Source organism: Oreochromis niloticus, linkage group LG6 (genome assembly GCF_001858045.2).
Source record: "Oreochromis niloticus isolate F11D_XX linkage group LG6, O_niloticus_UMD_NMBU, whole genome shotgun sequence".
NCBI lineage: Eukaryota > Metazoa > Chordata > Actinopteri > Cichliformes > Cichlidae > Oreochromis > Oreochromis niloticus.
This window is the reverse complement of record NC_031971.2, coordinates 41776128-41801868: the sequence shown is the minus strand read 5'-3', so window position 1 is coordinate 41801868 and position 25741 is coordinate 41776128. Positions and strand designations below refer to the sequence as shown.

At 42.7% G+C, this 25741-nt stretch overlaps 1 protein-coding gene and 1 long non-coding RNA gene across 3 annotated transcripts; one reads left to right on the top strand and one right to left on the bottom strand.

Annotated features, from left to right (window-relative positions):
* Positions 1-8772: 8772 nt before the first annotated feature.
* On the bottom strand, positions 8773-13994 carry LOC112847162 (uncharacterized). Its single transcript, XR_003220546.1, has 2 exons — positions 13212-13994; positions 8773-9056 (listed from the first exon to the last, which is right to left on the bottom strand). It is a non-coding gene; the product is annotated as an uncharacterized LOC112847162 (long non-coding RNA).
* An 82-nt stretch (positions 13995-14076) lies between these two features.
* srd5a2a (steroid-5-alpha-reductase, alpha polypeptide 2a) lies at positions 14077-25368 on the top strand. Of its 2 annotated transcripts, XM_003456495.5 has the most exons (5): positions 14083-14806; positions 22306-22469; positions 23284-23385; positions 23478-23628; positions 24061-25368. In XM_003456495.5, the coding sequence occupies exons 1-5, from the start codon at positions 14535-14537 to the stop codon at positions 24125-24127; spliced, it is 756 nt and encodes a 251-aa protein (XP_003456543.1). In that variant the 5' UTR covers positions 14083-14534; the 3' UTR covers positions 24128-25368. The 2 variants fall into 2 exon arrangements, with proteins under 2 accessions (XP_013120379.1, XP_003456543.1); XM_013264925.3 differs by lacking the exon at positions 23284-23385 and having other exon boundaries at positions 14077-14806.
* The last annotated feature ends 373 nt before the right edge of the window (positions 25369-25741 follow it).

Below are 25741 nucleotides of genomic sequence, written 5' to 3'. Positions count from 1 at the left end.
TAATATGGACAATATTATATGTATTGTCAGATTATATATATATATATATATATATATGAGCTTGAACTCTGGGTCAAAGATGCAAGTAGCAGTTATTTATATTTCCTATCACCTTAAATCTTCACTCAAAGACAAGTATCTCTGACAGTGTATATACAGATGTATTATATATAAGAGACAAATATTGTTCTTTTAATATGTTGGCATTACTAAATTTGGCTCAATGCTTACATATATGTGTAAAAAGCAAATGTACGAGCTGTGATAACTGTTTCTGATAGAATGAAGAGTAGACTGATATATGAAATATTCCTTTATTGGGTGAGAAAATCAGAGCATGTCATAACTGCTTTAAGTCATACAGAATAGATATCAGAGCCTTAAACAGGCTGACTTCTGCTAAATGGGTCAAACTGGGCAGAAAGTCTACAAACACATAACATCCTTATAGAATATGATGTAAGACTAAAGATCAACTTAGCTCAGAATATATAAAGCATATAAACAATTACAGCAATATGATGCAACAAACACAGCAGTGCTACTAATCCAAAATACTCACAGCTTCATAGAACTGAAACAAACATTTATTTTTAGCTCCATTCTGCTGCTGATACATACTTTAGGTTTCTGAATATTAAACTTGTTGCTGCCTTTCATAGTGTGTAACTTGAAGGCCCTGAGTACTTTCTCCCACACTGAAAACACTGGGATGATAACATTATTTGAACATTACCTAATAAGACTGATTCAGGACAGACAATTAGTTATGTTAAACTTTCCTAGCAGTCCTTCACAAACAGGGAACAGTCTGTCTATTCTCTCCATCTGTCAGCTGCTGCTGGCTCTTCCTCCTCCTCTTCCTCACACACTGCTGAGTTTGTCCTGGTGGATCATCAGGGGTGCAAAGCCTCACAGATGATGTGCAGCAGTGGGTCCCTCAGTCTGTCCTCACTCTGGACACTTGCAGTTGTCACACATGGAAATCAAATGTGTGATAAGCTGCAGGATTCAAACACAAGTGTAACTTATAAATACATGTTCATACTTTTATTCCACAATCAGAGAGAAAGAAACAGAGAGAGAGTGCAGGACAGACAGACAGGTGACAGTCTCAGGTGTACACACTGCTACAAAACAGCACAAGAGAAGGAGGATTTAGTGTTTGTGTTATTACGAGTGCTAAACAAGAAGAGTTCCCAGATGGTCCAGTGGACACATGTGTGACTCCTGTGATTAAAGCATCTTTCTTTCAGCTTAACGAGTGAACCGTCAGCTCGTTCAAACACACGTTAAAGTCCGTTTGGCTCGACACCACCGAACAGAGGCAGCAATATAACATAGCTAACATTAACAGTGCAGTGAATCCTGCTTGTGCCGTCATATTCAGGACTGCAAACCGAGCAGCATCACTGACTTTCAGCTTGTTGTGTTTGTGGATATATGACTGACTTTAATTATCCATAAAATCATCACATTCTCTGTAAGATTAAGGTCGACTATATATATATTTAGAAGGCTTTAAAACCAAGTTACCGCTGAAAGTACAAACATCACTAATGTCACATAACTTTGCCGACATGTGACCAACAGTAATGTTTTAATGTTCTTAAACATTCGCACATAAATAAGTGACATAATATTCAGTACTTACTTTTGACAGTTCACTCTTCGGCCGCTCCCTTCTGCCGTATTTTGCGGCAAAATTATCCACACCCACCGCCGCGCTATGGATTGTGGGATATATGGGACCACGAAGCGTGCACCAGACCACGCTTGATATTTGGGGAAATCGACGGCGCATTTGGAGTACACTTCGAATTGGGACAGCCGTTGTTGCGTGGCGGTGACGTACTCGCACTTGAAATGCATACTTCAAGCGTGCAGACCCTGAATTGGGACACAGCCCCCATGGCCAAGGCCATAACATACACATACCGGGTCACAGACCCAGTACTATGACAGAGGGGATTAAAGTATCAGAAGGCAACATTGCAGACATAAAGGACAGCTACAAGTACCTGGGGATCCCACAGGCAAATGGGAACCATGAAGAGGCCACTAGGAAAGCTGCAACCACCAAGTACCTGCAGAGGTCAGGCAAGTCCTGAGGAGTCAGCTGAACAGGAAGAACAAGATCTGGACAATCAACACCCACGCCTGCTGGTGATCAGGTACCCTGCTGGGATAATCAGCTGACCAAAGGAGGAGATAGAAGCCACTGACATCAAGACCAGGAAGCTCCTTTCACCCAAAGTCCAGCACCCTGAGACTGTGCGCTAAGCGGATAGAAGGTGGGCGGAGACTGATCTATGAGTGCATCAGGAAGATGACCACAACTGACAGTTTCAAGTTTAGCAAACAAATAATGAAGGGCTCAAGTGCAGAACCCAGGCAACACAGTGAGACACCGTAATCAGTTCAAGAATCTTTATTTAGTCAGGAGATATCTACACATGACCTAAAACGAGTAACTCGACTTAAACAAACAAAAACAGAGAAATAAACTTTCCTTGGGCACAAAGGTGGAGCTTAACTAAACACAAGGATCCAGTTACTAGGGAGAGAGACTGGTAGGAGGAGTGGAGACAGGCAGTGAGTGGGCAGAGAATCCTGGAGGTGTGTTCGGTAACGCTGTCCACAGAACAACAAACCTTACTTGGAACCCGAGCTAGTCGGGCCTTGGGAGGGTGTAGTGGGAGAAGCCTTGGGTCTGCCAACGGAGTGCGAGCAGGCAGGCGAGCGTGGGACGACTCTAAAGCACAGCATCTACAACCAACAGGTGAGCCAAAGCACCAGGAGATGGACGGCCTCTGTCTGAAATGAGTGAATGCACATTGGGGTGAAAGCTGAGGCTGGCAGAGTCTGTGCACGGCAGCCTTCTCTAACTTTGGTTACTCAGGTAGGTGATGACCTCCCCAGGATCACAGTAAGAATCAGCTGGTCAGTGCTGTGTAAAGCACTTTGAGTGCTCAGATACTGTAGAGATCCCGTCCATTTCCCATCCAGTGTCCAGGCACCTTTAGGTCATTAGTCCTAGAAATATTCTTCCACATTCTTCTCAGAAACTAGAGGAAATAGATTAATGTTCTTGTGAGCATCAAACTGAGGAGAGGAAAGAGAGATGTGGACCCCAGCCGCTTCAGAATTAATACTTTTAGTCCTGAAGTTCCTTTATTTTCTCCTCATGTACCAACCACAGCCTCTCAATGTCAAGCTTTCTCATTTCTGCCCATCCATTGTCTCAATCTCCAACTGTTTTATCTTGAAGTGCATTTCCATTTCTTGCAGTCTCATGGACTGTTGCTCTGAAGCTTTGCTTGCTGCCTTGCTGTCAAGCAACTCTCAAGCTCAATGGAGTCAACGGACAATATTACCAGGTCAAAATGCACAGTAGACATGTTAGGTTTTTTTTTTCTCTTTTTTACAAACCAATTTCAGTATGTTAGTGCTCTGCAGTGGTCATTGTGTAGCCCTGACTGCAATTATTCGGGCTTGCAGTATAAAGAAAAGTTTACGGTTATAAAAAATGGTTAAAATATAAATAGTTGATAAAAGGTTTTAAAATCATAATTCAATTCAATTCAATTCAATTCAATTCAATTTTATTTATATAGCGCCAAATCACAACAGAAGTCACCTCAAAGCACTTTATATTGTACAGTAGATCGCACAATAATAAATACAGAGAAAAACCCAACAATCATATGACCCCCTATGAGCAAGCACTTTGGCGACAGTGGGAAGGAAAAACTCCCTTTTAACAGGAAGAAACCTCCGGCAGAACCAGGCTCAGGGAGGGGCGGGGCCATCTGCTGCGACCGGTTGGGGTGAAAGAAGGAAAACAGGATGAAAGACATGCTGTGGAAGAGAAACAGAGATTAATAACAGATATGATTCGATGCAGAGAGGTCTGTTAACACATAGTGAGTGAGAAAGGTGACTGGAAAGGAAAAACTCAATGCATCATGGGAATCCCCGGCAGCCTACGTCTATTGCAGCATAACTAAGGGAGGATTCAGGGTCACCTGGTCCAGCCCTAACTATATGCTTTAGCAAAAAGGAACGTTTGAAGCCTAATCTTGAAAGTAGAGATAGTGTCTGTCTCCTGAATCCAAACTGGAAGCTGGTTCCACAGAAGAGGGGCCTGAAAACTGAAGGCTCTGCCTCCCATTCTACTTTTAAATACTCTAGGAACAACAAGTAATCCTGCAGTGTGAGAGCAAAGTGCTCTAATAGGGTGATATGGTACTACAAGGTCATTAAGATAAGATGGGGCCTGATTATTTAAGACCTTGTATGTGAGGAGCAGGATTTTGAATTCTGGATTTAACAGGAAGCCAATGAAGGGAAGCCAAAACAGGAGAAATCTGCTCTCTCTTTCTAGTCCCTGTCAGGACTCTTGCTGCAGCATTTTGGATCAGCTGAAGGCTTTTCAGCGAGTTTTTAGGACATCCTGATAATAAAGAATTACAGTAGTCCAGCCTGGAAGTAATAAATGCATGAACTAGTTTTTCAGCGTCACTCTGAGACAGGATATTTCTAACTAGAGATGTTGCGCAAATGGAAGAAAGCAGTCTTACATATTTGTTTAATATGTGCGTTGAAGGACATGTCCTGGTCAAAAATGACTCCAAGGTTTCTCACAGTGTTACTGGAGGCCAAGGTAATGCCATCCAGAGTAAGAATCTGCTTAGATACCATATTTCTAAGATTTTCAGGGCCGAGTACAATAACCTCAGTTTGATCTGAATTAAGAAGCAGAAAGTTAGCGGCCATCCAGGTCTTTATGTCCTTAAGACATTCCTGCAGTTTAACTAATTGGTGTGTGTTACCTGGCTTCATGGACAGATAGAGCTGCGTGTCGTCTGCATAGCAGTGAAAATTTATACTATGTCTTCTAATGATGCTGCCTAAGGGACGCATGTATAATGTAAACAGAATTGGTCCTAGCACTGAACCCTGTGGAACACCATAATTGACCTTAGTGTGTGAAGAGGACTCTCCATTTACATGTACAAATTGGAGTCCATTAGATAGATATGATACAAACCACTGCAGTGCAGTACCTGTAATACCTACAGCATGTTCTAATCGCTCTAATAGGATATTATGATCGACAGTATCGAACGCAGCACTGAGGTCTAGCAGGACAAGCACAGAGATGAGTCCACTGTCAGAGGCCATAAGAAGATCATTTGTAACCTTCACTAAAGCTGTTTCTGTGCTGTGATGAGCTCTGAAACCTGATTGAAACTCTTCAAATAAGCCATTCCTCTGCAGATGATCTGTTAGCTGTTTGACAACTACTCTTTCAAGGATGTTTGATATGAAAGGAAGGTTGGAGATTGGCCTATAATTAGCTAAGACAGCTGGGTCTAGAGATGCTTTTTAAGTAAAGGTTTAACTACAGCCAGCTTGAAGGCCTGTGGTACATAGCCGATTATTAGAGATAGGTTGATCATATTTAAGATTGAAGCATTAATTAATGGCAGGACTTTTTTGAGCAGTTTTGTAGGAATGGGGTCTAAAAGACACGTTGATGGTTTGGAGGAATTAATTATTGAAGTTAACTCAGAAAGATCAATTGGAGAAAAAGAGTCTAACTTAACATTGATGGTACTAAAAGTAGCTGTAGATAATATTACATCTGTGGGATGATTATTGGTAATTTTTTCTCTAATGATAAGAATTTTATTTGTGAAGAAGTTCATGAAGTCATTACTAGTTAACGTTAAAGGGATTGTTGGCTCAGTAGAGCTCTGACTGTTTGTCAGCCTGGCTACAGTGCTGAAGAGAAACCTGGGGTTGTTCTTATTTTCTTCAATCAGTGATGAATAGTAAGATGTTCTGGCTTTGCGGAGGGCTTTCTTATAAAGCAGCAAACTATTTCTCCAGGCTAAATGATGATCCTCTAAATTTGTGACACGCCATTTCCTCTCCAGCTTACGAGTTATCTGCTTTAGGCTACGTGTTTGAGAATTATACCACGGAGTCAGGTACTTCTGATTTGAGGCCTTAGTTTTCACAGGAGCTACAGTATCCAGAGTCGTACGTAGTGAGGAGGTAAAATTATTAACAAGATAATCGACCTCTGTTGGAGTAGCGTTCAGATAGCTGCTCTGCTCTATGTTGGTACAGGGCATTGAAGATGATAACAGTGGGTGGATTATATTCTTAAACTTAGTTACAGCACTTTCAGAAAGACATCTACTGTGATGAAGTCTACTCTCCACTGCTGTGTAATCAATTATTGTAAATGTAAATGTTATCAGGAAATGATCAGACAGCAGAGGGTTTTCAGGAAACACTGTTAAATGTTCAGTTTCTATGCCATATGTTAAAACAGGATCTAGAGTGTGATTAAAGTGGTGGGTGGGTTCTTTTACATTTTGAGAGAAGCCAATTGAGTCTAATAACAGATTAAATGCGATGTTGAGGCTGTCATTTTTAGCATCTACATGGATGTTAAAATCACCCACAATAATTATTTTATCTGAGCTGAGCACTAAATCAGATAAAAAGTCTGAGAAATCAGAGAGAAACTCTGTGTAAGGCCCAGGTGGACGATAGATGATAACAAGTAAGACTGGTTTCTGAGTTTTACAGCTGGGGTGGACGAGGCTAAGCATCAGGCTTTCAAATGAATTAAAAGTCTGTCTGGGTCTTTGGTTGATTAATAGACTGGTGTGAAAAATTGCTGCCACACCGCCCCCTCGGCCTGTGCTTCGAGGTTTCTGGTAGTTAGAATGACTCGGGGGTGTTGATTCATTTAAACTAACATAATCATCCTGCTGCAACCAGGTTTCTGTAAGGCAGAGTAAATCGATTTGTTGATCAATTATTAAGTCATGTACTAACAGAGACTTGGAGGAGAGAGACCTAATATTTAATAATCCACATTTCACTGTTTTACTCTTTGGTTCAGATGTGGATACTGTATTGTTCTTTCTTTGTGATTTTTTATGTTTAAGTTGTTTGTTGCTGGTTTTTAGTTTGTTTTTTGTCTGTTTGGGAGCTGACACAGTCTCTATGGAGATGGGTTTTTGGGGGGGTAGCAGGAGGAGAGAAGCTGCAGAGAGGCGTGTAAGACTGCAACTCTGCTTCCTGGTCCCAACTCTGGATAGTCATATTTTGGGGGGTTTAATAAATTGGTCCATATTTCTAGAAATGAGAGCTGCTCCATCCAAAGTGGGATGGATGCCGTCTCTCCTAACAAGACCAGGTTTCCTCCAGAAGGTTTGCCAATTATCTATTGTACCCATATACTTGGGTACCAATGTATTTCATTTACAGTTAAGAGTCCAATAAATAAAAGGGTTTCATGATTTAGAGTTCATTTACTGTGCAGAAGCAATATGTTGCGGTGTAACCTAAGTTTGTTTACCCATCTAATGTCCGTTACCTTAATGTCGTATTGTCATTGGTCGTTGTGCTGACAAGCCAGTCAATGTCACTCTTCTCTGTTATGGGGGCAGGACGAGTGGTAAAGGTTTGTGTGAATCTGTGGGAGCGGACACAGAAGCTAAGTCTGAAGAGAGAGATGTCATAAGGCAAACGTGGTGTGGATTTTGCATCTAAGTGTATCTTTGAGGTCGACTACCCGTGGTCCTGATATTACTTATTTGTGATCTGCAAGAGAAGCCGAGGGACGCTGTGGAAGGAGAGGGAGAGAGAGGTTTCTGCCCCGGATGGACCCTGCTGTTTTCTCGCCCCTGACTGTCTTCACTACTGATGCACTAACTGCTAACTGCCCGTTTCTGATTGCCCCACTAACAAACTCATTGGACTCATGAGTACTAACTGGAACTAAAGTGCAGGTATTTTGTTTATTGCTCAGTTTGAGTGAAGCGGCCATCAGTTTTAGGCCTCACCGCACCCGAACTTCGAATCAGGCCTGCAACAAGCACTGTGCTACAGGTGTAGTGTGGACAGGTTAAAGTGTGTGTGTGTGTGTGTGTGTGGGCCCACTGTTGCAAAATTTGGTTTAAATTGAGTAAGTGTTTAGTTGTAACCAAAGGCATTTTCAAAGGTTGAAAATCATCCCTTTTAAAGGTGTGAGCTGTTGTAACTGAAATAACAGTTGGCACCAGAGTTATTTTGTTTTGATAATCTTTTATGTATAACCCATGTAGTGAATTTTACAGTGGTTTTGTTTGTTTATTCAAATTCAATTCACTTTCATTTTATAAAAGTAAGTGTTTATTTATTTCTTTGTTGTCTAAATAAATACCCAGTGAGGGATAAATTTGCATAAAATACAGTTGTGGTGGTCCTTATTAATTCAATTAGAGGGTATCAAGTATCATAATTAGTAGCACTACGAACCCAGGCCCAGTCTCATTGTACTATATACTCTAGCTTTACCATAGCTACGTGGGACCTGGGTTACAATTGGAAACAGCTACTCTGCTGTGGGAGTTTCACTAAACTCCTGCACACTGTTACATTGCTAGAACAAACCAATATAAAACATGTTACTACAATAATGAAAAAAAAAACATGGCTACATAACCCTCTAACCACATGGAAACTATCACACAGAGCTGAGGTTATGAACCTTAAGAGCTGTTCTGAGTTAACTTGCTGAGCACTGATTCTTAAATTTCAACAGATGGAGAGCAGGTGCAGGAAACCCAGACTCCAGCTCAGAGGGAGGAATCTCTGGACAGCACCTCCTGGACTCAGTGAATGGAAACAAAGCACGGATCGTAACATTTCTCCTCCTACACAAAGTCAAATTGGAGGTAAAGAGGATGTTAGCCAGGGACATCACTGAGGGGCTCAGAGAGCCTCCAGACTGGTGCACGCCTAAGGTGCCTGCAGCCCAACAGAGCAAGGACCAGTCCATCTTCCATCATGGTTTCCAGCTCTGATAAATGCCGGGTCAGGATGTCAGTGTGGTGTCTGTGTGCCATTCTGTTTTCTTTAAACTGCAGATTCTTTCTGTTTTTCCTGCTCTGTTCCTGTGTGACACAGCTGATGAAGATGAGCACGAACTCGAGTGTGAGAAGTCAAAACAGTCACAGCTCCATCTTTGGATGTTCACAGATGCCCTGAGAGAGAAACACAAGTAAACTGACCTGGTTTCACATGTCACTGCTTCTTACATGCTGCTGTGCTTAAAGGTTTCTATTTTGTTTTTTGCTTTCAGTTTTCATTCATTTGCAGCGTTCACTGTAAAAACATTTTCAAGACCTGCATGGCCTCTAATTTTCTAAATTCAGATGAATTAACTGAGGTTATTGTACTCGGCCCCAAAAATCTTACAAATATGGTATCTAAGCAGATTCTTACTCTGGATGGCATTACCTTGGCCTCCAGTAACACTGTGAGGAACCTTGGAGTCATTTTTGACCAGGACATGTCCTTCAACGCACATATTAAACAAATTCCCGACAGTGGGAAGGAAAAACTCCCTTTTAACAGGAAGAAACCTCCGGCAGAACCAGGCTCAGGGAGGGGCGGGGCCATCTGCTGCGACTGGTTGGGGTGAGAGAAGGAAGACAGGACGAGGACATTTCAGGGGCGTGACCACACCTCCATACACGACTCTTCTGGTTCTCTGTCTATAGCACGAGCACACGAGGATGCTGCCAGCATCACCTTGATCACAAACTACGCCACCGTCGAACACAACATAGAATTCAATGAGTAAGACGGATAACACAGAGACATAAAATGATCTATGTAACATACACAGTATGGCAGTAAAAAGTAAAGTGGACGGAATATCCTGGTTTAATATGAACTCACTGCTGTTACAAAAGGGAATCCCTTTGAGTGATTTTTAGTTTTAGTGTCCTTATTTTCCCGAGTTAGTCGTTCTGTTACTAGTTAGCTAACATAAATTTTTAGAAAATATAACATTTGTTTTCATTCATATGCCGATGATACCCAGATCTATCTTCAATTGAAGGGAAACAGTCCTGCCTCACTAGAACCCTTACTTCAGTGTCTCGGTGAAGTTAAATCCTGGTTGGCCTCTAATTTCCTTAACTTCAATGAGAACAAAACCGAAGTGATAATTTTTGGACCAAGCGGCAATCCCAACACTTCTAATTTTAACCTGCACAGTCTTGAGCCTTTTGTCAAATCACATGCCAAAAATTTGGGGGTTATATTTGACAGCAATTTCACCTTTGAAAAACAAATTAGCTCAGTCGTACAGCGGTCTTTCTTCAAACTGAGGCTTTTATCTAAGGTGAGATCATTTTTATCTTTTAAAAACTTTGAACGGGCGATTCATGCTTTCATTATATCCCAGCTGGACTATTGTAACTCCTTATATGCTGGAGTCAGCCAGACCTGCCTGGCAAGGCTGCAGTTGGTCCAGAATGCTGCAGCTCGTCTTCTGACACGTACTAAGAGATGTGAGCACATTTCCCCGGTACTTGCCTCCCTTCATTGGCTCCCTGTCCGCTTCAGAATTAATTTTAAAATTTTATTGTTGACTTACAAAGCCCTGAATGGACAGGCTCCCGGGTATTTGTCTGACCTCTTGCAGACTTATACCCCCCTTAGATCTCTTAGATCAAGTGATCTTTTGCTTTTAGCTGTACCAAGGTCGAGGCTGGTTCATAGAGGCGATCGAGCATTTGCAGTCGTAGCGCCTAAGCTGTGGAATAATTTACCCCTACACATCAGACAGGCTCGTACTGTCAATCTTTTTAAATCTTATCTTAAAACACATTTTTATTTACTGGCTTTTAATACAGCATGAGAGTTATTTGTTATTTGTTAATTCATATTTGGTGTTTGCTTTTAATACTCTAAGTTGTTTTATTATGTATGTTCTATTCTTGTACAGCACTTTGGTCAACGCTCCTGTTGTAATTAAATGTGCTATATAAATAATTAAACTATTCAACTATAAACTAATATAAGTCTAACCAACCAACCTAGTGATGTGATGTTCTGTACTGACAGAAGATGGCGCCAAAAATCTTTTTAAAAACTTGTAACTAGATGAGTTACATCTGCTAAGTTGTTTGTTATGTGTAGACACCACACTGGCTCATCCCTTGGACTGAAAAAGCAGCCAATGTAAAACAAACAAAACCAAAAACTAATTTGGAAATCTGTTGCGCAATATCATGTTTGAAAATGTAAATTAAGTCTGGATCGTTAGAAGCAGAGTTTGGCACAGTACCAAACATATTTGTTTATGTTGACAGCACTGACTTTTACCACCATGGGCAGTAAAGATGCAGCATCCGAGTGTGTAGCCTGTTGGAGCTTTGCTGTTGAGTTTACGGTCTCAGCCACTCATTCACAGTGAAGATACATTTAAGTCCATTTTGCAAAACTTGGTCGTATTACATTTAAGAAAGGATTATCTGGGATATTACTGGCTGATTACTGGTGATTAACGTGTTGTTAGCAAATGAGTGTGCGGTGTTACAGCCAGAATACCAAAACAGCAACGCCACAAATCTTGAGGTTTCATCGTGGGACGTCACAAACACAGTTCTGCTTTTTACACTTTAATTTATGTTAAAATGTTAAAAATATCAGTTATTTTGAAACAGTATGTTTTAATATTGACAGACAGAAAATGAATATATATAATTTCGCAGTACTGTAAATGATGTCTGTTTATCAAACTGCAGGATTTATGAATGTTGGGTCTGCGCTTGCAGGTCCCGCTGGCTCAGAGACTTATTACCGTGAGCAAAGCAAGACAAACAGCAAGGGAAGCCGATCGGATCAGGGTCTTGGAGCTGAACGCTCCTCACCTGTTCCCAGCCAACTCGACTCCCAGTGTCCCCTTGCCACCTTTTATTCAGTTTGCAGTTTAACAAGCACCCACTGTGTGTGTGTGTGTGTGTGTGTGTGTGTGTGTGTGTGTGCGCGCACACACACACACGTGCTCGTGTGACTTCCTGCTGATCACAAAGGGTCATCTCCCCTCACCCTGTATATGGCTTAACCCCTTAATGGTCCACCACACACAAACACAGGTGAGGCCACAAATGGCAGGAAGCAAACATCCTTACTAAATAAGGACACCCAGAACCCCACATGCAATGTCTGCAGCTAAACACTATAACCTCCTCCACCATCCTACATGTGGGGGAGGAGAATAGAACCAGAAGAATGTCCTTGATCAAGCAGTTCGAAACAAAGTCTACAAATCGAAGCAAAGCAATGACAACTTCTATCAAAATCACCCTAACAATGAAAACACTCATAAAGTAAAGCAATGAAGCAGCTGTTAAGGAAAACTAATGTTAGACAGTATTTTAGTATCAGTAGTGTTCGTATGATTATTAATATCGAAACACTATAGTACAGTTTAAAATGTGTTTACTGGGACGCTGAGTCAAAGACTGGGTTTAACTGGTCGTTTCAGCTTTTTAAACAGACTGAGTGAAATCCTGCGACTTTGACAAACTCGACATTTTTCTGCAGTTTCATGTTATTTAACTGATTCACTCCTTAAATCAGGGGTGGGGAACTCCGGTGTCCTGCAGGGTTTAGCTGTGTCCTTGAGCCAACACAGCTGATTTAGAGGTGTTGAAGTTCTCCAGAGGCCTGCTAATGAACTAATCATGTGACTCAGGTATGTCGACCCAGTGTGGGATCTAAACCCTGTAGGACACGAGGCCTGGAGTTGGCCACCCCTGGTCTATACAAATCTATGACAGTGTTAATTAAACATCGTTAGCACAAAGTGACCTTGAATTAATTCTGTGGTTTGTGGCAACGCACGCAGCAACTGAAGAAAGTTCAGCATAAGAAACAGAAATGGGCTGAACGAGGTGTTAAAGCAGGAAGGATGCTGCTGGTTACAGGAACAGTTACACGATGGTTAGGATGCGTTAATGATGGAGTTTCTCTTTGGTATCTAAATAAATGAATCTAACTGAAACTACAAGATTCATATTTGTAACTTTTTCTAACCTTGTATGAGATCATTCAACAACACTGACAGTTACACAAAGTACGTAATGACTGATGCTGAGTAAATTACCATAAATCCACTAAAGCCAGTTATTTGGAGTCAGTGAAAGGTTCAAATGAAAACTACATGAATTAAATTTAACTGACAAATACACATTATGTTAATACGACTGAATCGAGATACATTAAGTGTACTTAAATGTTTAAATGGTGGCGTCATAAAATTACATTAATTCAGCTGGTTTTATTTTATTGTAGTGTAACACACTGTTCAGCAAATGACGCCTCCTGTAGGGACAAACTACCTCAACGGCTCAGGTGTGAAGGTTCTGTGGGCCCGTCTATGAACTCTGACCTTTGTTCTTTGTGTCAGGTGGATTCAGCTCAGCTGATTGGCTTTGTCTTCAGTGATGGAGTCGTGGAGGTGAGCATGCGTACAGCCGTGCTGCTTGAGTGCATTACTTCAGACAGTCACACCTGCTGGTCCAGGTGTTTCTGTCCTCCTCTGTGTGTGAGGAGCACCTGATGGTCTGTGATGATGAACTGTGGCCCCACACGCTCACTGTTTGAAACAAGAAGGTTTGAAGATCTGGAGAGAGCTCACGGTTTCACCCTGTGGGACACGCGGCAATAACGCACATTTCAGTTGGGTCTGAACCAGCTGATATGAATCTGCACTGAGCCGCAGGACTGATTTCTAATCACTGAGAGATTCCTCGCCGTGTCTCCAGCGCTCTGATGGTCCAGCGGAGGAGTGGCTCACATCTGTGCAGATGTTTGCAGCGTTGAGCGGATCAATAAATGATGAAATGAGAGGGACATGATGGAAAACGTTGATCTGTGACTGAAAGCTGTGTGTCGCTCCTCTCACGGCTGCTGCAGGTCTGAGGATTAATGTTGATTTGTGAAGCTCCTCAGGTTTAAACAGTGTGACATCACCGCCGTGATGGGTGTGGTTTTGCCTGAAGCCGCAGCTTCCACCTGCGAGCCTCACTGAGGTGGGGAACGCACCTGCGCGTACCTGAGACCAGAGCTGTGTCCCAATTCAGGGTATGCACGCTTGAAGTACGCATTTTAAGTGCGATTACGTCACCGCCACGCGACGACGGCTGTCAATTCGAAGTGCACTTCAAATGCATACTCCAAATGCGCCGTCGATTTCCCCAAATATCAAGCGTAGTCCGGTGCACGCTTCGTGGCCCCATATATCCCACAATCCATAGCGCGGCGGTGGGTGTGGATCATTTTGCCGCAAAATACGGCAGAAGGGAGCGGCCGAAGGGTGAACTGTCAAAAGGGACACAGCCCAGGTGTTCCGGGAATCCATCCTACCTCACAATCCATCCTACCCGTTGTTTCTGCGCATACGTTGCGCATGCGCACAACACAAACCCCAAATTTACTTCATTTTAACCCATTGTGAATATTTGTTATGGTTCGGTTTGGTCAGAAGTCACCGTCACATGATAACACGGGCAGGACAACAGGCTTACACAGAACCTGACACCACGTCCCCTCCTCTCGGTTTCTCTTTTCTTTTGAGACCGGCTGAGCAGGAAGTCGCGATGCCAGCAAGTCACGTGTAGCACCCTCCTCCTCCTCCCTCCTCTCGGCTGCTGTCGGGTGTGATGGAGTGCCGCGAGGCCGTCGTGTCGTACCTGAGCTGGGGTCTGGTGGTGGGTGGGGGTGCTTACCTGCTGCGGCAGATGCAAAACTGCGCAGAGTACGGCCGCTATGCGCCCACGCAGGCGCACTGCTGCCCGGCCAGGCTCGGCTGGTTCTTGCAGGAGGTGCCGGCTCTCTTTGTGCCGCTGCTGCTGTTGCTGCTCCCCGCGGAGGCCGGGAGCGGGACCGGGAGGAGGCTGCTGGTCGGCACCTTCATGCTGCACTACTTCCACAGGTACGGTCTCATCCTCGCGTGCAGCAGAGAAACATTCACGATGTAAACTTCAGATGATTCATTGTGTCGAGGCGCTGCTTCCACTGTGGGTGAACTCACACTGAACAGCTGATCTTACTGTGAGTGGGGATACAGTGCATCAGTCAGCTGATCACAGCTGAGGCTCTTCCATCAGCAGCTGTGTGCCTCAGACTTTGCTCTGTTTTAGTGGAGTTTCACAATAAGAGCCTGCTGAAGTCATGAAAGTTTACCGACGATGTCTTCAGTATTCAGTCTCCAATTTATTTATTTATTTTCAGCTCAGTTCGGTTTCATGTAAAGGACCAATAAACAGTCACGCTGACGATATGAGAAAGCTGCTGTAGTTACTGAGAGGATTCTGTTGGCACAAATGGGACAAACCACAGCAGCGGTTCTGCTCATTGCTCAGCCTGTCCTATAATTCTGAAACACAAACTCTCTGTTAATTCATAGAAAATGTCTTTTTCTGCCGCTGCAGACCTGTTTCTGTTACTGTCACAGTGACAAAACACGACCTTTCCAAAATGTCGTCCCTCCTTCACATGAACAAAGCTGTTCAGTGGGCTGGATCGGAGTCCCGATTCTGGTCCCCGGGCTTTGTTTGACACCCCTGCTCTAGAGAAAGTGCTTAACAGGGCAAGAGCTGGCGAATTATACCACGGAGTCAGGTACTTCTGATTTGAGGCCTTAGTTTTCACAGGAGCTACAGTATCCAGAGTCGTACGTAGTGAGGAGGTAAAATTATTAACAAGATGATCGACCTCTGTTGGAGTAGCGTTCAGATAGCTGCTCTGCTCTATGTTGGTACAGGGCATTGAAGATGATAACAGTGGGTGGATTATATTCTTAAACTTAGTTACAGCGCTTTCAGAAAGACATCTACTGTGATAAAGTCTACTCTCCACTGCTGTGTAATCAATTATTGTAAATGTAAATGTTATCAGGAAATGATCAGACAGCAGAGGGTTTTCAGGAAACACTGTTAAATGTTCAGTTTCTATGCCATATGTTAAAACAAGATCTAGAGTGTGATTAAAGTGGTGGGTGGGTTCTTTTACATTTTGAGAGAAGCCAATTGAGTCTAATAACAGATTAAATGCAATGTTGAGGCTGTCATTTTTAGCATCTACATGGATGTTAAAATCACCCACAATAATTATTTTATCTGAGCTGAGCACTAAATCAGATAAAAAGTCTGAGAAATCAGAGAGAAACTCTGTGTAAGGCCCAGGTGGACGATAGATGATAACAAGTAAGACTGGTTTCTGAGTTTTACAGCTGGGGTGGACGAGGCTAAGCATCAGGCTTTCAAATGAATTAAAAGTCTGTCTGGGTCTTTCGTTAATTAATAGGCTGGTGTGAAAAATTGCTGCCACACCGCCCCTCGGCCTGTGCTTCGAGGTTTCTGGTAGTTAGAATGACTCGGGGGTGTTGATTCATTTAAACTAACATAATCATCCTGCTGCAACCAGGTTTCTGTAAGGCAGAGTAAATTGATTTGTTGATCAATTATTAAGTCATGTACTAACAGAGACTTGGAGGAGAGAGACCTAATATTTAATAATCCACATTTCACTGTTTTACTCTTTGGTTCAGATGTGGATACTGTATTGTTCTTTCTTTGTGATTTTTTATGTTTAAGTTGTTTGTTGCTGGTTTTTAGTTTGTTTTTTGTCTTTTTGGGAGCTGACACAGTCTCAATGGAGATGGGTTTTTGGGGGGGGTAGCAGGTAGCTGACATTCAAAAACAAAACAAAAACAAATCAGCGACCAATATAGCCACCTTTCTTTGCAAGGACACTCAAAAGCCTGCCATCCATGGATTCTGTCAGTGTTTTGATCTGTTCACCATCAACATTGCGTGCAGCAGCAACCACAGCCTCCCAGACACTGTTCAGAGAGGTGTACTGTTTTCCCTCCTTGTAAATCTCACATTTGATGATGGACCACAGGTTCTCAATGGGGTTCAGATCAGGTGAACAAGGAGGCCATGTCATTAGTTTTTCCTTCTTTTATACCCTTTCTTGTCAGCCACGCTGTGGAGTACTTGGACGCGTGTGATGGAGCATTGTCCTGCATGAAAATCATGTTTTTCTTGAAGGATGCAGACTTCTTCCTGTACCACTGCTTGAAGAAGGTGTCTTCCAGAAACTGGCAGTAGGACTGGGAGTTGAGCTTGACTCCATCCTCAACCCGAAAAGGCCCCACAAGCTCATCTTTGATGATACCAGCCCAAACCAGTACTCCACCTCCACCTTGCTGGCGTCTGAGTGGGACTGGAGCTCTCTGCCCTTTACCAATCCAGACATGGGCCCATCCATCTGGCCCATCAAGACTCACTCTCATTTCATCAGTCCATAAAACCTTAGAAAAATCAGTCTTGAGATATTTCTTGGCCCAGTCTTGACGTTTCAGCTTGTGTGTCTTGTTCAGTGGTGGTCGTCTTTCAGCCTTTCTTACCTTGGCCATGTCTCTGAGTATTGCACACCTTGTGCTTTTGGGCACTCCAGTGATGTTGCAGCTCTGAAATATGGCCAAACTGGTGGCAAGTGGCATCTTGGCAGCTGCACGCTTGACTTTTCTCAGTTCATGGGCAGTTATTTTGCGCCTTGGTTTTTCCACACGCTTCTTGCGACCCTGTTGACTATTTTGAATGAAACGCTTGATTGTTTGATGATCACGCTTCAGAAGCTTTGCAATTTTAAGACTGCTGCATCCCTCTGCAAGATATCTCACTATTTTTGACTTTTCTGAGCCTGTCAAGTCCTTCTTTTGACCCATTTTGCCAAAGGAAAGGAAGTTGCCTAATAATTATGCACACCTGATATAGGGTGTTGATGTCATTAGACCACACCCCTTCTCATTACAGAGATGCACATCACCTAATATGCTTAATTGGTAGTAGGCTTTCGAGCCTATACAGCTTGGAGTAAGACAACATGCATGAAGAGGATGATGTGGACAAAATACTCATTTGCCTAATAATTCTGCACTCCCTGTAAGATTGTTCTTTGTGTTAAACACTATAAAAACAAAAAGAACTTAGTGGATAGCACAGCTGGATGTAACGATCCCTCCAATGATAAAGCACTTCGGAGAACATGTTTATAATAATTATTGAGACAATCCTGAACTTGATCCCACTGAAAGTCAAATGTGTCCCAACATGCTGGAACAGACTGAAGGGTGTGCCTGTCAGCAGCTCTGTTATAAGTGAGTGCACATGAGAGATTCGCTGTCACTGGTAACAAAGAGTGTGGCTGAATGCAGCCCTGGAATGAGAGCGAGCTCCGCCTGACAGCCTGCTCCAACAATAATGGAAATGTTCTCCTTAAATTGCTGGCTGTCTGAGGGGTGTCCAAAAAACGATGTGGGCTTCATAGAAAATTGGCAAAACAAATCGATTTACTCTGCCTTACAGAAACCTGGTTGCATCATCAAATGTGAGATTTACAAGGAGGGAAAACAGTACACCTCTCTGAACAGTGTCTGGGAGGCTGTGGTTGCTGCTGCACGCAATGTTGATGGTGAACAGATCAAAACACTGACAGAATCCATGGATGGCAGGCTTTTGAGTGTCCTTGCAAAGAAAGGTGGCTATATTGGTCGCTGATTTGTTTTTGTTTTGTTTTTGAATGTCAGCTACCTGCTACCCCCCCCAAAAACCCATCTCCATAGAGACTGTGTCAGCTCCCAAACAGACAAAAAACAAACCAAAAACCAGCAATAAACAACTTAAACATAAAAAATCACAAAGAAAGAACAATACAGTATCCACATCTGAACCAAAGAGTAAAACAGTGAAATGTGGATTATTAAATATTAGGTCTCTCTCCTCCAAGTCTCTGTTAGTACATGACTTAATAATTGATCAACAAATCAATTTACTCTGCCTTACAGAAACCTGGTTGCAGCAGGATGAGTATGTTAGTTTAAATGAATCAACACCCCCGAGTCATTCTAACTACCAGAAACCTCGAAGCACAGGCCGAGGGGGCGGTGTGGCAGCAATTTTTCACACCAGCCTATTAATTAACGAAAGACCCAGACAGACTTTTAATTCATTTGAAAGCCTGATGCTTAGCCTCGTCCACCCCAGCTGTAAAACTCAGAAACCAGTCTTACTTGTTATCATCTATCGTCCACCTGGGCCTTACACAGAGTTTCTCTCTGATTTCTCAGACTTTTTATCTGATTTAGTGCTCAGCTCAGATAAAATAATTATTGTGGGTGATTTTAACATCCATGTAGATGCTAAAAATGACAGCCTCAACATTGCATTTAATCTGTTATTAGACTCAATTGGCTTCTCTCAAAATGTAAAAGAACCCACCCACCACTTTAATCACACTCTAGATCTTGTTTTAACATATGGCATAGAAACTGAACATTTAACAGTGTTTCCTGAAAACCCTCTGCTGTCTGATCATTTCCTGATAACATTTACATTTACAATAATTGATTACACAGCAGTGGAGAGTAGACTTTATCACAGTAGATGTCTTTCTGAAAGCGCTGTAACTAAGTTTAAGAATATAATCCACCCACTGTTATCATCTTCAATGCCCTGTACCAACATAGAGCAGAGCAGCTATCTGAACGCTACTCCAACAGAGGTCGATCATCTTGTTAATAATTTTACCTCCTCACTACGTACGACTCTGGATACTGTAGCTCCTGTGAAAACTAAGGCCTCAAATCCAAAGTCCCTGACTCCGTGGTATAATTCTCAAACATGTAGCCTAAAGCAGATAACTCGTAAGCTGGAGAGGAAATGGCGTGTCACAAATTTAGAGGATCATCATTTAGCCTGGAGAAATAGTTTGCTGCTTTATAAGAAAGCCCTCCGCAAAGCCAGAACATCTTACTATTCGTCACTGATTGAAGAAAATAAGAACAACCCCAGGTTTCTCTTCAGCACTGTAGCCAGGCTGACAAACAGTCAGAGCTCTACTGAGCCAACAATCCCTTTAACGTTAACTAGTAATGACTTCATGAACTTCTTCACAAATAAAATTTTTATCATTAGAGAAAAAATTACCAATAATCATCCCACAGATGTAATATTATCTACAGCTACTTTTAGTACCATCGATGTTAAGTTAGACTCTTTTTCTCCAATTGATCTTTCTGAGTTAACTTCAATAATTACTTCCTCCAAACCATCAACGTGTCTTTTAGACCCCATTCCTACAAAACTGCTCAAAGAAGTCCTGCCATTAATTAATGCTTCAATCTTAAATATGATCAACCTATCTCTAATAATCAGCTATGTACCACAGGCCTTCAAGCTGGCTGTAGTTAAACCTTTACTTAAAAAGCATCTCTAGACCCAGCTGTCTTAGCTAATTATAGGCCAATCTCCAACCTTCCTTTCATATCAAACATCCTTGAAAGAGTAGTTGTCAAACAGCTAACAGATCATCTGCAGAGGAATGGCTTATTTGAAGAGTTTCAATCAGGTTTCAGAGCTCATCACAGCACAGAAACAGCTTTAGTGAAGGTTACAAATGATCTTCTTATGGCCTCTGACAGTGGACTCATCTCTGTGCTTGTCCTGCTAGACCTCAGTGCTGCGTTCGATACTGTTGACCATAATATCCTATTAAAGCGATTAGAACATGCTGTAGGTATTACAGGTACTGCACTGCAGTGGTTTGTATCATATCTATCTAATAGACTCCAATTTGTACATGTAAATGGAGAGTCCTCTTCACACACTGAGGTCAATTATGGTGTTCCACAGGGTTCAGTGCTAGGACCAATTCTGTTTACATTATACATGCGTCCCTTAGGCAGCATCATTAGAAGACATAGCATACATTTTCACTGCTATGCAGATGACACGCAGCTCTATCTGTCCATGAAGCCAGGTAACACACACCAATTAGTTAAACTGCAGGAATGTCTTAAAGACATAAAGACCTGGATGGCCGCTAACTTTCTGCTTCTTAATTCAGATCAAACTGAGGTTATTGTACTCGGCCCTGAAAATCTTAGAAATATGGTATCTAAGCAGATTCTTACTCTGGATGGCATTACCTTGGCCTCCAGTAACGCTGTGAGGAACCTTGGAGTCATTTTTGACCAGGACATGTCCTTCAACGCACATATTAAACAAATATGTAAGACTGCTTTCTTCCATTTGCGCAACATCTCTAAAATTACAAATATCCTGTTTCAGAGTGACGCTGAAAAACTAGTTATGCTGCAATAGGTGTAGGCTGCTGGGGGATTCCCATGATGCACTGGGTGTTTCTTCTTCACTCACTATGTGTTAACAGACCACTCTGCATTGAATCATATCTGTTATTAATCTCTGTCTCTCTTCCACAGCATGTCTTTATCCTGTTTTCCTTCTCTCACCCCAACCGGTCGCAGCAGATGGCCCCGCCCCTCCCTGAGCCTGGTTCTGTGTTATTCTTTACCTTACAATACAGAGCGCCTTGAGGCCACTGTTGTTATGAATTGGCAGTAATCAAATTGAACTGAATCAGGAGGAATGAGTGTGTGTGTTAAAGGCAGGATACCTGCTGACACTAACCTTGCGTCTGGAAAAGATCATTGCTGTAGTTACATCACAACAGTAACTGTGACAAATGATAATCATTCGCTGATAGCTAATGACTCACCTGGGACACAAAGGCTTGCTCCTCAGTGATTCTGACAAAATGCCACTGAATTATGTCATCATGGCGTGACGAATGGAGAAACCGGGAATTCCGGGTGGATGTTTGAACACTTCTTGGAAAATGCATCTGTTTCATTTTTTACAGTTTATTTAAAAAAATGAGGGAGACAGTCCTGAGGTAAGCACGCAGACCTGTCTGTGGGCGGAGTTTCCTCTATCTGGGACACAAACAGATGCTGATGGAGGGTTTTCTAACCCACTGACCCTTAAGGTTGTGGCGTGTGGGAGCTCCATGTCAAACTGGAGGGGGGGGGGGTCGTTGCAGATCACAGGAGACTTTTACTTTGAAGGGTGGTGAAGTTCAAACAGAAGGTGACACGAGTTTCCATCACTTAATGACTGGTATGAGATTGTTTATGGGATGTTTAAAATGGAAAGAATTACTTTCATTAATAGACTCCAATATGACATATTTAGTGATATTTGGGATAAATGGAAACATTACATTTTGTCAAGGAGACCCGATTTTGTTTGAATCTCTGTAATTATGTATGCCATATTTCTGAATGGTTATGTGTATATATGTATATGTCATTATGTATGAGTGTATAGGCGAATACATATGTATGTAGGTATGTGTATGTATGACTAAGTATATGGCTGTGTATGTGTATGTAGGTGTGTGTGTGTGTGTGTGTGTGTGTATATATATACACACTAGATGGTACACCCGTTTGTTTATTTTTGATTATTTGTCTATTTTGGGTTATTTGTGTTCTTATAGGTTATTTATTAAAAAATAAAATATATATAAAAAAAAAGAAGGTGACACGAGTTTGTCCCTCAGGAGCATAATCTACGCCTTGCTGACCAGAGGGCGACCCATCCCGCTGATCATCATCGTCTCCGCCGTCATCTTCTGCTCGATCAACGGTTTCCTGCAGGGCCACTTCCTGCTACACTGCGCTCGCTTTGAGGACACCTGGCTGACCCGCGCCCGCCTCACTGCAGGTAAGTCACAGCTACACCCACCAGTCGCCATGAGGCCTCGCCACCATTGTCCTGAAGATTTTGTTTCAAGGCTGTAAAAACTACATTAGCCACAGTCCTTGGTGGGTTTTTCCTCAAAGAGGAATGTTTAACAGTGAGGCTTTGATTGGTGTGGGTCAGTGAAGGGCATGATGGGAATCATAGCTGAATGTCCCGTAGTGACTTTGGTCTTTAATCCAGACCACACTGACCAATCACCATCATCTGTGATCATTACATCAAGAAGCCAGCAGTCGTAGGAGGAAGATGCAGCGAAGTCCTCCACCACCATGCCTCCACACAGCAAGGTCATGTCGGGATCACCGTGTATATGATTGCTGATTCAAACATCTGCTGACTTTTACCTTTAAAATAACCTTTGAAAGTCTTATTTTCCACACTGGGATAAAACTACGGCAGGAAACCCAACTCGGCTTCAGCATCTGGCTGGTTGGTTCTTTGTTCTGGTTCTGTGTATGGTCTCCATGATGCTCTGCGGCTTCATGGAGACCACACACAGAACCTGCATTACAGTCTGCAGTCCTGATTCAGGGTCCTGGACCGTTGGCAGACAAGCTAAATGGCCACAAAGCCCACTCATAATCACGTCTTTATAAGTTTAGTTCGACTAATCTTACACATGGAAACAGAACTGTGACACTAATAATAATCTTATTGGTTGTTGGGCCATCAACACGATACAACGTGATGTGCGGGTGGAGCTTTAGACCAGGTGATTTTACCTGTCTTGTGAAGCTGTACAGGCGTATCTGATGAACTCTGTCTGTGTCTGAAGGTGTTCTTGTGTTTGCACTCGGTATGATCGTCAACATCCACAGCGACTACATTCTGCGTGGGCTGAGGAAACCCGGAGAGGTTGTCTACAGAGTCCCCCACGGTACGCCGTGTCCTCCTAGTGAGCAGACGACCTCGCCGTTAGCCGTCGGGGCCGCTACCTCTCGTTAAGCCGCTGCTGTCTCTGTGTTTCAGGGGGCATGTTTGAGTTTGTGTCGGGGGCGAACTTCTTCGGGGAGATCGTGGAGTGGTGTGGATACGCTGTGGCCGTCTGGTCTTTGCCGGCCTTCGCCTTTGCCTTCTTCACCATCTGCTCCATCGGGCCCCGAGCCTGCATGCACCACAGGTAACGCGCCTGTGACGAGGCTTTGCCGCTGCTGATGCGACGGGGAGAGTGTGATCATTAAGACAGCTGGTCCTCCAACAGGAAACACATTTCTGACCATTCCGAGTGTCCGGCTAAGCGAAGCGCTCAGAAACAAAGTCGCTATGTTTCTTTGGCTCTCGTTAAAAAGTCTTTGGGGTCCAGAAATATTGAGTGCCAGGTCAGCCCTGCATGGGGTGCTTTGTAACGCTACTGAGGCGTTACAAAGCACGCATGCTGATGCTGTGCTCTACAGCACACGCTGTAGAGCACAGCGTCAGCATGTTTCACACAACGCTGATAAAAATGCTGCACAGTTTCCATTTAAAGGCTTCACTTTGTGTTTCTGGCTGTAAAACCCAAACATCATCATGAGAAGTTCTCTTCTCTTAAATGAAACTGTGCTTTCTGCAGAGACTACCAACAGAGGTTCAAGGACTACCCTCGCTCCAGGAAAGCCATCATTCCCTTCATCCTGTGAGGAGCACCGAGCTCGGCTGACACCGGAGATTGAAATCTGCTCCTCTCATCCGAAGTTCTTTACCAGCTTCACTCTTCATCCAAAGTTTATGCATTTGTTTAATCATCACCTGCGTGGTTTTTACTCCTGACGTTGTCCTAGTGTTCCCGTTGATGACGTAGCTTTCCTCTAATGAGCATCTGACTTCAGAGCGCGTCATCCTGTGCTGGCGTGACGCCGCGGCGCCTCAGAGTTGCATTGCGCACAGAATCAAGCCTCGACCCAAAGATGTGAATGAAGACTCCGATGGAAAGATTTAAATTTGACGCTGTTTGGATTCTTTCACCTGCTGGCTCCACACGGCCTGTTTTTTAGTTCTGATGTAGCAGCGTTTGCAGGCTGGAAGGCGGTGTTCTGGATATCATCACTTGTGTTATGATGCAGGTCCGAGTGTGCGTGGGTCAGCCTGGTTCGCTCTGAGGCCAGCAGCAGCACGCCGTAATAACGGAACGTTTTTAACAATCGCATTTGTGAATAATGGTTTTTAAATGGTCTTCGTCTTACTGCCGTTTAGCTAAAATCATCTTTGTTCACATTTATACTTTTTATTGTTTGTCATTGTTTGTCTGCTTTAAACAGCTGAAAAACCTCAAACATACCAAAGCTGAACGTAGACTGTGAGCGCACGGGGACAGGAAGTGACAACTAAAATAAAGCAGGAAGTAACCAGACACAGCGAAGAGAAGAAAACAGAAGAAAACTGAGCAAATGTAAGACTTTAAAGGTTTCCAGGTTATTCTTAGTGACTTCAGCATGTTCAGGCGTCCGTGTGAAACGGTCTCCAGATGAAGGCAGGAGCTCATCCTCACACACTGAAGATTGACTTCCTCTTTGTATGGAAGGATTTTTGTCATTTTATGATTTTGTAATATTACAAACACAAAAAATGTAATTTTCATATTTAATGAATCAAAACGGTTTAAAATTCAGTCTTTTGAAAAAAGCATGTTTTAATTTCTGATGACCGCAGGTTGATCCGAAGGTGGGGCCCAAGCCTTAGTTTGCTAACCAGCTTTTCCATCACGAAACTCTGAGACTGAGAAAAACAAACGTGCCGTGTTTGGACATTTTATGAAAAAATGTTCTTGACATGATGAAAATAATATTCGTTACAGCAGAAGCGGTGTCTGTTTTACAAATTACTTCAGATGATTTTGTCTCATTTAAAATGCTGTCTAATAAAATAAAACATATTAATTAAATTAACCTTGTTTTATTTTGTCTGTGCTCTCTTTTGGTGACAACCGTTCTTCCTGAGTTATTTAGAATAGAATAGAATAGAATAGCCTTTATTGTCATTGTACAGGGTACAACAAAATTGGAGTGCCACTCCCTTGGTGCAAAATGCAATAATAAATATAAATGTAAAATATAAAAAGTACAATAAAACAATCGTAAGTACAGGATAGCAGCATTAATATAATGACAGTATGAATAGCAGCATAATATAGTGACAGTGACAGTATGGTATAGCAAAGCAGGTTCAATTGTTTTTGTGCTTATTTACTACGGTGATAGCTCTGGGAAAGAAGCTATCCCTGAATCTGTTTGTCCTGGTTTTATGTGACCTGTACC

Bases quoted from the DNA above. Each gene is read 5' to 3' on its own strand.
- srd5a2a (XM_003456495.5), top strand. From the start codon at position 14,535: ATGGAGTGCCGCGAGGCCGTCGTGTCGTACCTGAGCTGGGGTCTGGTG. The intron at 14,807-22,305 runs GTACGGTCTCAT...TTTGTCCCTCAG, and splicing joins ATGCTGCACTACTTCCACAG to GAGCATAATCTACGCCTTGC. The intron at 22,470-23,283 runs GTAAGTCACAGC...CTGTGTCTGAAG, and splicing joins CCGCGCCCGCCTCACTGCAG to GTGTTCTTGTGTTTGCACTC.